Genomic DNA, 16,736 nt, shown 5'->3' with positions numbered 1-16,736 from the left:
GGGTCAAAGCCTATGAAGCCCAGCAAAGCGAAATCGGGCGGCTCGAAAAGCCCGCCCCCTCCGGCTGACGCGCTCGCGCCTGCGCGGGGCGACGGCGCGCGCTCCCCCTGGCGGCCCGATCCTGCTGCGCATGCTCGGCGCCCACTGCCCGGCGGGGACCTGCGCTCCGGAGCCCCGGCGGTTCGGCCCTGCACCCGGCCTGGGTGTCCCGCGCCCGGCCATGACGGCGCACTCCTTCGCCCTCCCGGTCATCATCTTCACCACGTTCTGGGGCCTCATCGGCATCGCCGGGCCCTGGTTCGTGCCGAAAGGACCGAACCGCGGGTAAGGATGGCGCGCGGGCCCGGCCGCCCTGCGGACCCCTCCCCGGCGGCGGCCGGCGCAGCGAGCACTGGGCCCAGGCCCGCCCGGACCGCGTTCAGCTCGGGACAGGCAAGCGGTCGGGGCCCGAGGGCGGAGCCGGCGGTGCTTCAGAAAGGTGGGGAGCCGACTGACACGGGAGGCAGTGAAGGGCCCTCCCCCTCTCCGGCCAGAGAAGCTCGAGGCCAAGGCCGGCCACTAATGAGGCTTGTCCACCCCTCACAGGCAGTGACCTTTAGCGAATGTTACCCCCTCAAGCTCGCTCTCTCCACGGGAAGAATGTGGATGATGGTGGTACCTGCCCTTTAAGGCTGCCCTCAGGGTTACCCCACTTAATGCTTGGAAACGCATGGCACATATTATGCATTGAATCATTTTCCGCTGGTATTATTGTTTTTTAAAGGGTCCCTAGCAGATTTCTGTACCTGTCACATCATTTAGCAGCGTCTGCATCATATTAATCTCAGTTACGAAGTGCCCTCTCCTCTTGATTACAAGTTCCCCTAGGTGGAGGATTGTCTTCTTCACCACAGTGGACCCCAGTGTCCAGCACAGCACTAGCCCACAGGCTCAGTAATGTGGAAGGAGCGGGTCAAGTGTAATTTCTCTGGCACTGACTTCAGGTGCTTTAGACCAGGGGTCCTGGGGCCTGGTTTGGATTAGGTTGAGCTTTGGTGGGAGGCTGCTTGGACGTGTGCGGGCACTGTCTCTGTTCTTCAAGATCTGCTGGGTGGATCTTTGTGAACCATTTTAGTGTCTCACCTCTTCCGCAAACCTCGGTGACTTCTAACTGAAGTCTTTTCTGCTGCATTTTAAGCTTCTGTCTCCAAGTCTCCTTGTGTGGACACAGGTATTCCCTACTCCCTTTTTTTTTTTTTTTTTTTAAGATTTATTTATTTATTTACTCATGAGAGACACACAGAGAGAGACAGGCAGAGACACAGGCAGAGGGAGAAGCAGGCTCCATGCAGGGAGCCCCACGCGGGACTCAATCCCGAGACTCCAGGATCAGGCCCAGGGCTAAAGGCAGGCGCCAAACTGCTGAGCCACCTGGGATGTTCTCCCTGCTGCCTCAGAAATGGTTCCTGGTCTCCTTGCTTCTTGCCAGCTTCTGTTTTCCATCCCCTTACCCAATGAAGTTGACATTCCAGAGACCACTCTTAGAAAGCGGTGGCTTGCTGTGTTAAGGTGGAAAAAGTGGGTTTTGGAGAAGGGAGATGAAGGGAGTTCATAACACGACTTGGATGAGGCAGGGTGGGTTTCCCCCGAGGTGACACTTAACAGTTTTTATCTTCCATCTTATAATCTTCACCCTGAATAGAACTCCGCCTCCTGTGTTCAGGTGGCATCAGGAAAGACAACAGGTAAGGGGCCAACACCAGGAGCTCTTTCTTGGGCCCTGGCCAGGCCTTCAGAGGGTGCTGGTTCTGCCCATCCTGACCTGACAACCTCTTACATTGCAGAGTGATCATCACCATGCTGGTGGCCACCGCGGTCTGCTGTTACCTCTTGTAAGTACTGCTCCCCAACTCCCTCCTCTCCTGAGCCCTGTTCTTCCCTCTGTCCTGGTGGTGACAGATTCCACTTTTGAAAGGCTGAGTCTAGAAAGTCTAGGAAATAAGGTGGTTTGAGATGGCAGAGAGCGATGGGCTGGAAATCATGGACTCTGGGGTCTGGTTCCAAATGTGTCACCTGAACAGGCTTGGTCTCGTCCAGAGGCTGCAGTGAAGTGAATGTAGTAGGCCAGGTCAGTCTGGGCATCAGGATCTCCTGGAGGGATTGTAAACACAGCTTTCAGGGCCACACCCTAGACCCACTAAATCACAGTTTTCAAGGTCTGCACGTAGGAGTTCATATTTTTAATATATGCTCCTGGGTGGTTGTGATATGGCCAGTTTTGAAATACCAGATGGGTGGGAGTCTTCACACTTAGGAGGAGGGCCCTGGGGATATAGAATAGTCCCAAGGGATTCAAGACCTGGACAGGGTTAGGGAATCAACATCCAGGTCCTCAATGTCCAGATGTTCTCTTCCTAAAAGTGCCATTCATGGTAGTACCTCCTCCTTTTACCCCCAGTCCTTTCATGTCACCTTACTCCATGTTTAAATCATCCTACCTGCCAAACCAGGGAATAAGTCCAAGTTCTGGTTTTGAGGGAAGCCTCTCCCTCAAGCCCTGGGAAGCCTGTATGGCTTCCCACCATCCTGGGTCCCACACTATTTTTATGAGTTATGCTTGGCATAGTTGGGCTGTTCTGAATTCAGAACAATCAAAATAGGGCAGGTAATAATGATGAACTACTGATTCGTTAAAAGGTAACAGATGGTTTTAAAAGTAACTGGAATAGCAAATTGATTAATAAAAGTAACTTTAAAAAGTTAAGAAATAAAAGAAACTGGAATACTTTTCAAGACTGCCAGATTTTTCAAAATACGTAGAAAAAGGCCCACATCTAAAAAAAAAATGTATGTGAGTGCTTTCAGATTTGGGGTGTGTTTTATAGTTAAAACCTGTTTTATCTAATTAGATCATGAACTATTTATTCCTGTTAGCCAATTCTCCACTTTATCTAATGTTAAATATTTCCTACCTCCTATTAACAACCAAAAATAAAACTTCTTAAAAATAATGATGACTCTTAGACGGCAGCTTACATATATGGAAGTGTACAGTTTTTCAGAATTCTCCCCAGACAGAGCGTCCCTAAGGTTAGCAGAATGTCCTCATCGGTGCCGGGGAGGGCCTCAGAGGGGTTGGGGTTCACTGGCTCAGAGACCAGGACGGAGAGGGTGGCGGCTGGGAACAGGCATCTGCATAGGGTGTTGGGTAATTAAAAACACCAAATGGACACATGGGAAAGAGGAGACTGCCTGCAGAGCAGGTACACACAGCCTGAAAGGTGGGGCAGCGAAGGAACATGCTAGGCCTAGAAATTAAACGTTTATGAAACATCCGCTCGGGAATAATGCTGATGATAAGCAGGCTGTGATTTCTGACAGCTTACTGGGCGTCAGCCACGTGACAGACTGTGTGGGGGCACTCAGGTGAAACAGCTGGACCCTTCCTGCAAATCCAGATAGAGCACCATTGGCACCTATTTCAGGCATATGAAGTCGTGAATGTGCCTCTAGAGCTCTAGAGTAGAGCTACTGTGGGCACACAGTCATGACTGTGGGGCCCCGTCCCTCCACCCCGAGATGTGCAGCCTGCCCAGAAAGTTCACTGGCCTGAAGCACAGCTCCTCTCCTGTCTCCAGCAGGCCTCAGAGTGGGGCTCTCTGGTTGTTAGCCCTTCATAGGAGGTGGTTCCTTCATCTTGCTCCTAAAAGTAGGTGATTCTGACATGCTTCCCATCAGACCTGCCCTGTCCTGCTCCCAGGTGCAGGCTGGGGGGCCCAGACCAGAGATGTACTGGGGCACAGCTGGGAGTCACTTTCAGCGTGCCCCTGTAGGCTGTCTTACTTCTCTTACCCCAGAGTCCAGCCCCAACGTGGACCTTATAAATCTACAAAACATGGAATCAAGCCAAACTTAAGCCCATTCCCACAAACCCCAGGCCGAGCTCACATGCTCGCTGGAGTGTAGGTGGCTATAGGGTCCGAAACACAGACCCTATATCTCCTGGGTTGAGCACGTGACCAGACGCTGTGCAGGGTGCAGAGGGTGGGGTTCCTTCTGTGTCCTGGCTTACCCTCACTGTGCTGTCCCTGGCAGCTGGCTCATCACTATCCTGGCTCAGCTGAACCCCCTTTTTGGGCCGCAGCTGAAAAATGAGACCATCTGGTACGTGCGCTTCCTGTGGGAGTGACCACTGCCACTTTGGCCCCAGGTACGGAGGGCCCAGACCCTGTGGGTGGGAAAGGGGCCTGATGTGTAGGAAGAGAACGGGCAAGGCAGTCATGTTTGTTTGTTTATTTGTTTAATTTATTTGAGAGGGAGAGAGCACAAGCTGGGGGTGGGGGGCGAAGGAGAAGCAGCCTCCCCGCCAAGCTGGGAGCCTGATGCAGGGCTCAATCCCAGGACCCTGAGATCATGACCTGAGCTGAAGGCAGATGTTAACTGACTGAGCCACCCACATACCCTAAGCGTTCGTGTTTAGATTCAGGCACTCATTTATTTGGCAAAAAAAAGGTTGCAGAGCACCTATATTCTTCCTGCCTGGTTTGGGATTGAGGGAAGACCAGGGTCCTCGGGGAAACCTGTCAGGCTGAGCCAAGGTTGTAGGTTTGCAGGCTGCAGAGGAGGTGGCCGGAGATGCAGAATCTCTTCTGAGTGAGGGCAGTTTGGAGGCACAGGGGCCATGAGATACTAACTGGATAGAGGGACAGTTAAAGTAAGCTGGGTGGCCAGGGCAGAGATAGGGACAAGGAGGTTCTGCAGGGAGGGTATGGGAAGGGGTGGGGGGGCTCTCCACAGCAAGGAGGTGACCCCTTCATGTAATGTGCTTTTCAGGTCCCCCATCTCTCTGGATGACTTTGGCTATACTGTCCCTGATGACCCCTTTGTCCCCACCCTCACAGCTGTATTGGGTCCCTCCCTGCTTCCTCCCCCAGGATCTGCCTGGTTCCAGGAGCTATGCCTTCTCCATCCCGTCTGGGCCTTGGGAAGCCCCAAGCTAAGTCAGGCTGGAACAGAAGATATCCAGCCCTCAGACTGCCCCCTGCCCCTCCCAAGCAGATCCCAGCCAGGAGCTGACAAGAGTGGGGCTGGGCTTTTACAATTGAGGCAGCCCCAGAAAGGCCGCATGTCCTCTGGAGAAGGGGTGTTCAACCCGGGATGCTCCAAGCCTGGGGCGGGCTGGACCAGGGAGGGGGCCCTGGGTGGGGAGTCAGCTCTACCACTGTCCTGCTGTGCACTCTGGGAAGCATCTCTGCCTCCGTGGGCCTCCTCCCCTGTGAGGTGGAGAGGCCCGATCAGGGCGTCACAAAGGCCTTTCCTGGGATTCTTTAATTTTCAGACACACATAGATATGAAACTTAGGAAAAAGTTGAAGTAATGGAAAAACATTCACACATAAAAAGCAACACACTAACTTGTATCAGGATTGAAACTGATATGTTTAGGATTCTTTGTAGTCATAAAGTCACTTAACTGGGCTTCCTCAGAAAGCTGTCCCTCAGCATAACCTATTCACCTTCCTCCCCCGTCTTGGCCCCTCCTCTGTGGATAAGCTCCCACAGCTTGGGTGGAAGCTCAGTCTGAGCACTACCCCAGACCTGGATTCCCTCCTTTGACTGCAGTGGGGTGGATTTCAGACCCCCCACCTCCCAATAGCAGCAGCTAGGTCACCTGGAGTTAGGGAGGAGGAGAGAGACCCTCCTGGGAGTGGGAGTGGTTTGGGCACCACCAGGGCCCAGTGGGCCCATCCTGGCCCCTGAGGCCAGCACCAGACTTGTCTGCCCAGAGTGAGGACACCTGGAAGACAGAATATGCAGGCATCAGACTACAGGGAAGCCAGGACCCCCGCCCGTGCCCTTGCTCCTCCCAGGAGAGTTGAGGCTGAGACCTCAGGCACTCGCCCACCCCTGCTCTGCTACATCACCTCCCTGGGGGAGGACGCCAATCTTGAATATTTATTGAGTGTATTTATTTGATTAACATTCCATTTAGTGGGCATTATCTTTGGAACAGTGATCAAATGTGATAGGTGTCACATAGATTTCTTCGTTCTGGGCTCGGCCTGTGGCTCAGAGCTCCACTGGGGCCTCCCTTTGACATCCCACCTCACCCCCCTTTCCAGCTCCCTTCCTATCCTGACCTCTGGCCCTCCTGGAGCGGGGAGCATTGAGTGTGGGTTGTATTGCAAACCCAGTCCACGTCTAGTGGCCAGTGAGTGGTGGCAACATCCTGGCTGAGGCCCAGTCTGCTGGCTGCCACTCCCCTACCCACCCAATTCCCATGTACTCCGTGGGTGGATTGGGGGCGCAGAAGGGGGGACTGGCAGCTGCTTGGAGCTACAGCTCTGCATCATGGACTCTGAAAACTACATCTTCCTGAGACCTGAAGGAGAAAGTCTGGCTGTTCCGGGTTCTGCCCAGAAGCAGTCCTGGCGGGAGAAGAAAGACACTGGATTATCGAAGTGGAACTCTGACCACCACTCATCTGTGCCCCAGATACAGAGCGCACAGCTCCTGAGGCTGAGCAATAAAGCAGGCCCCCCAAATCTCCAGAGCGTGTCCTGTCTTGTTCCCAAATACCCGAGGGCACCAGCTGCCTGCTCCCTGTCTCCTGGGCAATGATCAGCCTCCTGCAGGGGGCTGGCACCCCAGGGCCGGGGAGTGCAGTTCATGGGTGGAAATGTAAGAGGTTTGGGGGTGGGAGAGGCACTGGGAGAAATGAGGGACCAACCACTGAGGGCCTGTACCCTGGCTGAGGAGCTTGGATTGCTCCAAAGGGCAGAGCAAAGCCACAAAAGGGTTTTAAGGCGGGGGGCGACATGGCCCAATTTGATTCCTAGGATGATTTCAATAGGGTGTGTCAGGGACAGGAGCCTGTAGATATGGCCCCAGATAAGTGGTGGTGAGGACAAAGGCGAGTGGGCAGGTGGAAGGTCTGGTGAGAGTTGAAGGTGCCCAGCCTGTCAGCTGTGGGGTGGGGGTGGGCGGGATGGATCCAGACAGTTCTGGGCGGGAGGTTGGGTGGTGAGCACTAGGTAAGGAGGTCCCGGTACTGGTAGCTGGCTAGGCTCAGTGAGGAGCCGCAGACAAGCAGGTTTCAGAGTGGGAATGGTGGCCTGTGGTTTCCATTGTTTCCTGGCGAATCAGGTGCATCTGGGACATCCATGTGGAGATGTCCAGCGAGTGGTTAGAGAAGGGGTTTGAGGATTCAGTTGGTCTTCAGCATGAAATAATGGATGGTCCCAGAGGCTATGGGGTGGAGTGCAGTGTGAGACGAGGCTGAGAAAGAACCTTCAGGAACGTCAGTGATCGCAGAGTAGGCAGATAAAGGTACAAGAAGTTCTCAAGGAGGCGGGAGGGGAGCTGGGTACCTGTGACTATCACAGAGTTCCTGGAAGCAATCCAAGGGGAGGAAAAGTCCAGGGTGCCAGAGGACCCCTCCCAAGAAGTCAAGGGGGAGAGGAGAAAGACAAGTGACAGCAGGACCCTCTGAAAGACCTAGAGAGGTCAAGGGAACAATTCTAGGAGGGGAACTCCTTGGGCTGCTTTTCCTGGGTCCCTGCGGGTGGGGCCCCGGGCCTGGGGACGGACCCCATAAGGCTGCGTGGCATCTCTGTCCCTATGGCTATAACCTAAGTTAGGCCAGCCCCCAGGACCCCCTGCTCCCCAGCTGCCCCCACTCAGGGCCTCAGGTCTGGGATGCTGAGGATCATTGGCCTGGGCCGAGGAGGGTGGGGGGCAACATGGTTGGTTTCCCCGCTCTGTCTCCCTTCCCTGGCTTCTTAGTTTTTTTGGTGTTGGAGCTCGTCTCCGCTGCAGCTCCTCCCAGACTCTCCCAGGACTTTTGTCTGTCCTTCTGTCTGGGTTGAGGTGTTCTGGGGAGGCATCCCCTGCTCTCCAGGCCACCTCTGAGCTGCTCAGGACCAGCAGCCCCTTCCCCAGCCCAGTGACTCTCCCCTCCTCCTTCCTTCCTGCCCGCACAGCCATCCTGGGAGGACAGCAGCCAGGAGCATGGGCACTCGGAGCCCTCCCCAAATGAGGCCCACGTGCTTGGTGAGGTGGGCAGGATTTGTCAAGCAAGCACAGCTGGCCATCAGTGAGAGCGAGTTTTATTCTGTAACTACGGTCAGCAAGGGAAATCTGTGCTCTGTGCCGTCCGTGCCAAGGTGAGGGGCAGTTTAAAGGGAGATGAGGGAAGGGGGGAAGCAGGGGCTCAGGTAGGATCAGGAAAGTGAGAAATCACAAAGGGTTGGTCGGGAAGTGCCACTAGGCCAGCGGTGTCTCCCACAGAGCCTGGGACAGAGGCCTGATCCGTCCTGATTTCATTTCAGAGGAATGGGGCTCAGGTCCTTGAGGAAAACGTGACAGGATTGCAGGAGATACACACATATATGTCTCAAAGGGACAGACGAAAGAGTCGTGATGGTAATCTTAGTAAATGTGCTAAGAGGGCGGAGGGCAGAAGGTCAGGAGTCTGGTTGGGCATGGCCTAGAGCAGGGGCAGAAGGCCAGGGGTCTGTGGTCAGGCATTGTCTAGAACCGACACTAAATTCTCCTGACAGCCTAGAGCCTTTTCAGACAAGAACTCAATGGGCCCAGGCTATCCCAAGGCCCCAGCCATAGGCTATCTGAAGCCATGCTAGGTGGGTCGAGTGAGTCTCTTGGGGTGGAGTCTGGATTGAAGCATTAGGTGCTGAGATCAGTTGTTGTGTAGTTATTTTCAAGGATCTCGGGCCCACCACATGGGAGGCCCACCAATAAATGTCAGCCTCAGACAGAGACGCTTGGAGAACTTCCATTAAGCAAAAGATCCCTACATATGGGCAGTGGCAGAGAGTAGGAGAGCACTGCACCATACCCAGTGGCAGAGGCGGAAGGGAAGCAGCTTCTAGAACCACCCTGGGACCCCACAAGCCCAGAGAGCAGACCCAAAGCTGCTGAGAGGAGCTAAGCTGCACACACAGAGCGTGGCCACCAGAGGGTAGTGTTTCAACCAAGGTGCTAGACTTCCAGGGACCAGTCTATGCCCCAACTGGGGAGGCCTCCCAACTGCTGTTAGAGATCAAGGCCTTAGAACATGGCTGTTAGTCGGGGAGGGGCGGGGGGCAGTTCGGCAGAGGATACCACAGTCTGGGTGAAATCCTTCGAGGATATGTGAGGACGACAATGGCTAATGTTCACTGAGCAGTTGCTAGGTGCCAAGCAGTGCTTGGGAAAACCAAAGGGCAAAGAGCTAAGGAAACTCGCCAGTTTGGTGCTGCTCAGATGCCAGCCTTCCAGGCTCTCTTCCCCACCTCAGCACCCCTGAGACATCTGGCAGATTGCGGCCTACAGAAGGGACACCCATCAGCCCGGGTTTGGAAGAGGGAAGAGGAGTTACAGACAGAAGTGTACTATTACTGCAGGCCACAGGGTTACCGTCTTTAATGAAGACCCTAAAGTAAGACCCTTAATGAGTTTTAGTTGCTTTGAACAGAAATAGGATAGTTGGTAACAACAGGAACATGAGTAGTAGAGGTGAAATGCAGCAGGAGCGGTTGTCATCTCCATGCCTGTGTGCTAGGAAGTGACCTTTGTTTACAAAGCTGGAGGTTTCCGAGACCAAAGTCAGTTGACAGCCACCACAGTTTTCCTTCACATGTAATGGCGGAAAAGGGAAGGCAGGTGACCAAAGTCCGGGGTAACTCAGACCACTTTCTGTGTCAATGAACCTGCATAGGAATCACTCAGAACAATATGAACCCACAGCATGCTAGGACCAGGCCAGGTACAGTACAAGAGAATCTGCAGGGACGGAGTGAGGATCCGAGGCTTGTAATATGCATGCACCACGGGTGGTTCTTAGGCCTGCACAGGTCTAGGGACCAGAGTTTTGGGATCAGGATGGGATTCGGTCCACCTAATTTGAGAATTATCTGATATGCTTGAAAATGACAATTCCTGGGTCCCATTCCAAAGCCTGCTGGGACTCGAGATTTTGCATTTTATGTTATTTTTTTTTAAGGATTTTATTTATTTGACAGAGCACGAGATTGAGGAAGCAGAGCAGGGTGGGGGTGGAGGGCAGAGGGAGAAGCAAGCTCCCTGCTGAATGGGAAGTGTAGACATGGGGCTTGATCCCAGGACCCTGAGATCATGACCTAAGCTGAAGGCAGACACTTAACCCATTGAGCCACCCAGGTGGCCCAAGATTTTGCATTTTATTTTTTTTAAGACTTTATTTATTTCTTCATGAGAGACACAGAATGAGAGAGATAGAGGCAGAGACACAGGCAGAAACACAGGCAGAGGGAGAAGCAGGCTCCATGCAGGGAGACTGATGTGGGACTCAATCCCAGGTCTCCAGGATCACACCCTGGGCTGAAAGCAGGCCTAACTGCTGAGCCAGGGGATCCCTGGGTTGCTCAGTGGTTTAGCACCTGCCTTTGGCCCAGGGCGTGATCCTGGAGTCCCAGGATCAAGTCCCACATCGGGCTCCCTGCATGGAGCCTACTTCTCCCTCTGCCTGTGTCTCTGCCTCTTCTCTCTCTCTCTCTCTCTCTGGGTCTCTCATGAATAAAAATAAAATCTTAAAAAAATAAACAAGCTGCTAAGCCACCAGGGCTGCCCAAGATTTTGCATTTTAAACAAGCCTCCCAAAGGTTCTTGTGCCACCTACAACCCTCTAGACAGGGTTTCCCAACTTCAGCCCTATTGATAGTTCAGGTTGGATAATTCTTTGTTGGGGGCAAGGACACTGCCCTCCATTGGGAATGTTTAGCAGAACCCCTGACCTCTGCCCACCAAATGCCAATGTCTCCCTTCTCCCAGCCCCTGGTCGATAACCATGTATGTCTCTAGCCATTTTGAAATGGGGGCGAAGTCCTCCCCACTACTGTGTTGGGAACCACTATTCTAGAATCTCAGCCACTCATGTGACTGATGCATTTTAATCAATTTTTCAATCCGAGTCCTGCAAAAGGGGTTGGAAAGCTTGAGTGCAGCTGGCACTCACGGTGCCCTGGGAGCCTTTCCCAGTAGGACCTGGAGCTCCTGACCTGGAAACAACACCATGGGGAGAAGGAAGCACCCAAGCTTTAGGGGATTATTGGGTATCTGAGGAACCCCTAATCACAGTGCTATGCAGTCCGGCAATAAGCTAGTGGCTCATCGGAGGCCAAGTGAGCCAGGGAGCTCTGGTGTTGCATTGAGCCCATTAGAACCTTGAGCTCACCCTGCCAAGCATCTTCCCTGAAAATCATAGGTGGAATGGTTGGAATGGATATTACCAGAAACTCTCGGAACTACCGCCTTGGCTCCCTAACCTCAGGATTGAGGGTTGTGATAGCAAGGCTCGTCCCTTCATCTGAAAAGGTCAGCCTTTTCAGGCAAGGTCAGCCCTGGCAAAGACCTGGGAGACACTGGGGTGGTAAGTCTCTTCACCTGCCCATTCCGTGGCTCCCACAGCAGGAGCGCTGGACCTGGAAAGGTAACTGCAGACGCTGTGACTTTGATCGGTTTTGATACCACGTGCAACAGCTGCATTCTTGGTCTGCAGGATTTGATTCAGCAAGTATATTTTCCTCCTCGCTCTTTCTGCTCAGCCTCCCAGAAGCTGCTCACCTTGCCTGAGCTGCTCAGCTTAGCATCAAGGTTGAGTGCACACAATCAAGAACTGGGCTACCAGGGTTCAAATTCCTATCCCAACTGCTAGTTGAGTGAAAGTTAAATCTTTATGATCCTGTTTTATTGTTCAGTTGGTGTAATAATAATAGTGTCTGCCTCAAAGAGATTGTGAATATGAAGCAAGAGAATAAAGTGCCTGGCTCTTTAGTAGGGGCTTTTTTTTTTTTTTTAGATTTTATTTATTTATTCATAAGAGACAGAGAGAGAAAGAGAGAGAGAGAGAGGCAGTGACACAGGCAGAGGGAGGAGCAGGCTCCATGCAGGGAGCCCAACATGGGACTTCCAGGATCAGGCCCTGGACCAAAGGTGGCACTAAACCACTGAGCCACTGGAGCTTGCCCAAGTGGGAGTATTAACCATGCTTTTAAAAAAGATTTGAGGGCAGCCCAGGTGGCTCAGTGGTTTAGCGCCGTCTTCAGCCCGGGGCCTGATCCTGGAGACCTGGGATCCGGTCCCATGTTGGGCTCCCTGAATGGAGCCTGCTTCTCCCTCTGCCTGCATCTCTGCCTCTCTGTGTTTCTCATGAATAAATAAAATATTTAAAAAATAAAAATAAAAAAGAAGGTTTGAGAGATAAGAGAGGGAGAAGCAGGCTCCCCGCTGAGCACGGAGCCCAATGCGAGGCTCCATCCCCGGACCCTGAGATGGCGACCTGAGCGGAAGGCAGATGCTTAAGGGGCTGAGCCACCCAGGTGCCCTCCCATTGTTTCTATATACGTTAGTTCCATGCCACTCTTTATTCTGCCAGGATCTCAGCTGCCTTTGCCTTTTTTTTTGTTGTTCCCATCTCAGACACCATACTGATCCACTTTGTGGAAAAGGAAGCGGCAAGCACTTTCAGCACTTTGATATATACATTATGACCTGGGGATCTAGGGCCACGAAAGATGCCTGGGGCCTGTTTATGTATCTGTATTTTGTGTTTCCTGCCAAATGTCCGTGATGTAACTTACACATGCAACGTCAATGAAAACACTCAAGATTTCGGGGTGGGGGGGTGGGGTGGGTTACTAATCTAGTAAAATATAAATATTCTAAATATTCTAAAATATTCTAGTAAAAATGAAAGCATAAGAATATGCGTATTCTAAAATTCTCAGGAAAAAAATAAACATGGCAGGAAATATCCAGGAAATTGCTGAAAAACCCAGAGTACTAAGGACTCTCCCAGATACTTGGAAGCATGATAAAGTCACGATTTGCAAAGCCCCAGAAATAAAAACAATGGTGCTGGCACACAGCTCTGAGGCATGGAGAGAATCAGAAGATACAAAAGGACTCGATAAAGTGTAAAGATGTGTGTGCTCTTGTGGCAGAGGTCCTACTTTTAGCCCAAACTGGAGTTGATTTGCTTGGGGCCAGCGCAGGGGCGCTGGAAGGAGAGGAGGAGAACCGGGCCCACCCCTGGAGGATGAAGAGGTGGAACGGCCCAAGGCTAGGTCCGTCTGTCCGTCCGACTCCGTAGCCTGCGAGACATGGGCCCGGGGGGCGGGAGGGCGGGGGGGCGGCGGATGCGTCCTTCTGGGCTCAGCCCAAGGAACGCGGGCTCCGTGGCCCCCCGAACAATTCCGTTCCGGGAGATGGTAGAGCGCCCTGTGGACGCGGGCGCGGATGTCCCCTGGGTCGTGGGCGACGCCTCCGCGGCGTCAGCAGGCGGCGGGGACCTGTGCCGGGAGACACTCTGACCCGCCGGGGGAACCTGCCGGGCCGGGCCGGGGACCCCAACGGGAGGGCCGTTACCGTCGGCGCGGCCCTTCCGCCTGCGCGTGCGCACCAGACGCGGGGCGTGCTCGGACACGTCCCCAGGGCGCAGGGAGCCCGGGTCAGAAGGGACCTCGGAGACCGGTTAGTGGAGCGGGCCTAAGACCGCTAACCGGAGGCTGCCAGACGAGTACGGCGGAGTCCCAGGCCCCGTGAGACTGGCGCGCGACCCCCTCGCCCCGGCTCTCGGCCGCCCGCGCCTGCGCACTGGGGGCTTGCCGCGGGCCTGAGGAGCGTACCATCCGCAGGCAGGGGTGGGCGCGGGGCGCTCCCGGAAGTAGCCCTTGCGCGTCCCGGAAGCCGAGCCCCTCCCCCGGCTCCGCGGGCCGGGAAGCGCGGTGGCCGGTGGGGTGGCTGCTGGCCGCGGTGCTGCTGTGGGCTGCGGCAGGAGCCGCTCCCGGCTTCACGTGCCTGATCTCAGGGCGCCTAGGTAAGCCGGGGACGGGGCGTTGCGGTGCCGCTTCGCGGACTTGGACGCCGAGGCTGGGGGCGGGGGGTGGCGCGGGGACGGCCTGTCCCGCCCCGCCCCGCCCCGCCCCTCGGGCGGCCCGGCTGGGTCCCTCCCTGGCTGGCTGCCGCTTCCCGGGGCCCGGCGCCTGGAGCACGCGCGGTGGCAGCCTGAACGGAGCCGTGGTTCGTGTCCAGCACTGCTCCGTGCCAAGGACTGCCGTTGAACACTCGACGTGTTTTAGCTCACTTAAGTCCAGGACGGTGGGTGCTGTTAATCCCTGCGGTGTTGGCGATAAGGCCGGGGCCCGCTAGTGCAGTATCGGAGCTGTTGGGTGGCAGCCAGGATTTCAGCCCACGTACTCCGGCGGTGGGCTTCATGCTCTCGATCCACTATAGAAAGCAACCTCATAGAGCAGAGCAAAGAGTTCTCCTGGTGTGTGCTTTATTTTATTTTTAAAAATATTTTATTTTTATCTACTCATGAGAGAGAGAGGCAGAGACTGGGCAGAGGGAGAAGCAGGCTTCCTGCAGGGAGCGTGATGCGGGACTCAATCCCAGGAACCCGGGGTCACGACCCGAGCCAAAGGCACACAGCTGCTGAGCCACCCAGGGGTTGTTCCTCCTAGTGTGTGCTTTAAAACGGGTCTCAGGGGATCCCTGGTTGGCTCAGCGGTTTAGTGCCTGCCTTCAGCCCAGGGAGTGATCCTGGGGTCCTGGGACCGAGTCCGGCGTTGGGTTCCCTGAATGAAATCTGCTTCTCCCACTGCCTGTGTCTCTGCCTCTCTGTGTGTCTCTCATGAGTAAACAAATAAAATCTTAAAAAAATAAATAAAAATAAATAAAACGGGTCTCATTTTATGTCACTTTTGCATAATGTGAAATCCAGTGATGCACAATAATTACTGAAAACATCTCCCCTAGGGGTTGCAAGTAGCCAAACTTGCATGTGGGTCAAAACCCAAAAATACATAGTAGTTTGCCCTACTCTCTTCCTTCCACATGTTCCTCTCCTCCCATTCTTTTCCTACCTACTTTTCCTCTCCTCATAGGTAAGTGGGTGAGGGGATGAGAAGCCTAGGACTTGAGAGCCCAGCCAGTGCTTTGAAGTCTCCTGGGGTCTGGGATGGGTGGAAAACGCAGGAACTGAGACAAGAGGGGGCCTGCCAGTTGGACTGGGCACTGAAAACTCTGAGAAGAGTGTGGTGTAGTTACTGGATGGGCTGAGCTCTGCACAAGGCTCTGGGGGAGGCAGACAGAAGAGCAATAGAAAAGTGGCAATAAATAAATAAATAAATAAGAAAGAAAGAAAGAAAGAAAGAAAGAAAGAAAGAAAGAAAGAAAAGAGAGAAAGAAAGAAAGAAAGAAAGAAAAAGAAAGAAAGAAAAGAAAGAAAAGAAAGAAAGAAAGAAAGAAGAAAGAAAGAAAGAAAGAAAAGAAAGAAAGAAAGAAAGAAAGAAAGAAAGAAAGAAAGAAAGAAAGAAAAGAAAGAAAGAAAGAAAGAAAGAAAGAAAGAAAGAAAGAAAGAAAGAAAGAAAAGTGGCTCCTTTCCTTCTGGGCATGCACATGGGAAGAGGGCTGCTGAGAGTATTTGGAAGGAAGCCCCTGCTCCAGGTCGCCAGCATCCACCTAAGTGCAGAGGCACCTGCCCTCTTTGGCTCAGCCAGCAGGTTGCTGTTTCTGGAGACCTGTGGCTTCCCTTTGGGAATCTGTAGGCTCCAGGGCATAAATCGTCTTACTTTTTTTCCCCCACCCATCACTTCTTCTTTCCTGTATAGTTAGCCTTACATCTCTTCCCACTGCACCCCTTCTCTTATCAGAGGTGGAGCCAAGCCCTTTATCTCCTGTCCCCAAGCATGATCCTCCTTTCCCCAGCCCACCTCCAACACTGCAGATACCTACATTCCCCCGACTCCTGTTGCACGGCCCTGGGCTCCATCTCCTTCATCCTTCATCATCTACCTGTCTTGTCTGGAAAGTCCCCCCTTGGCTTTCCTACCTTCACTTTAGGTTTTTTCTGCATCCTTCTCTGCCTGTCAGTCAACCTTCAAAGTCCATTCCTTCTGTAGCCCCTTTACAACGTTGCCTGGGCCACTGCCCTCCACTCCCTTCTCCCTCTGGCCTTTTCCCTTAGTTCCCATGGAGATGTTTACTTGAGTCTGTATCTTTAGCTCTGACCTGACTCTGTCACATGCACTTCTAAAGATTTGTTGCAGAAGAACCTCAAAGCAGTATGTTCAAAAGTGAACTGCATGAGTAAATGGGATCATTAGGGAGTCCCTCTCCATAGCCTTGGTTCACCTCCACATCCACACTCAAGCATAGTCTGCCGCCTGAATGGCTCTCCAAACTGTCCCTACCGCGCTAACCCCTCTACTGTTACCTGCTCCAGTCTTCCTCCCCTCCTGCATCCCAGCACCCTGCCTGCTTCTTGTGGCCTCGCTGTGACATTCCTGACAGCTGCCCAGTGGGTCCCCCAAGGGCCTCCCACCTTGTGGGTTAACAAGTACAAATGTACATTTGTTGTCTGTTGTGAGAAATGTCACAAGTAACTGCTTACTAATCATCAAAGTACTGGGGTTTTTGAATGGTTTTCTTTTCAAATTATACATTTTAGACTCACTTAGAGGCTCTCCGTGATGTCGGCCTCGGAGTCATCATCCTGATGGGCTTCATCGGAAGGGAAAGCCGTGGTATTGCTGTCGATGCCAGTGCTCGCACAAGATCCCAGGTCTACCCAGGGAATCCATCAGGATTTGAGGATACTGAGGCGTAGCCTAAAGTGAGTGACTCCTTCAAGACAGAATCTAAAGTCCAATGTTATAGATTCAGTTCATCCGAGGGTCAGCCTGAAGCCTGGCCTTTGTGACACACACACACCACTCG

The 16,736-nt window shown here is 53.3% G+C and overlaps 1 protein-coding gene across 1 annotated transcript; it reads left to right on the top strand.

Moving 5' to 3' along the window:
• The first annotated feature begins 117 nt into the window (after nt 1-117).
• Nucleotides 118-6,529, top strand: ATP6V0E2 (ATPase H+ transporting V0 subunit e2). The gene is made up of 4 exons (XM_077849844.1): nt 118-324; nt 1,824-1,871; nt 4,075-4,189; nt 4,813-6,529. The coding sequence occupies exons 1-3, from the start codon at nt 131-133 to the stop codon at nt 4,166-4,168; spliced, it is 336 nt and encodes a 111-aa protein (XP_077705970.1). The 5' UTR covers nt 118-130; the 3' UTR covers nt 4,169-4,189; nt 4,813-6,529.
• The last annotated feature ends 10,207 nt before the right edge of the window (nt 6,530-16,736 follow it).

Source organism: Canis aureus, chromosome 15, assembly GCF_053574225.1.
Source record: "Canis aureus isolate CA01 chromosome 15, VMU_Caureus_v.1.0, whole genome shotgun sequence".
Taxonomy (NCBI): Eukaryota; Metazoa; Chordata; class Mammalia; order Carnivora; family Canidae; genus Canis; species Canis aureus.
The sequence above is the reverse complement of the archived record's forward strand: the minus strand, read 5'-3'. Positions and strand labels throughout refer to the sequence as shown.

Coding starts and splice junctions, on each gene's coding strand:
- ATP6V0E2 (XM_077849844.1), top strand. CDS start 131: ATGCTCGGCGCCCACTGCCCGGCGGGGACCTGCGCTCCGGAGCCCCGG. Junction 325..1,823: donor CCGAAAGGACCGAACCGCGG/GTAAGGATGGCG, acceptor CTTACATTGCAG/AGTGATCATCACCATGCTGG. Junction 1,872..4,074: donor GCGGTCTGCTGTTACCTCTT/GTAAGTACTGCT, acceptor TGTCCCTGGCAG/CTGGCTCATCACTATCCTGG.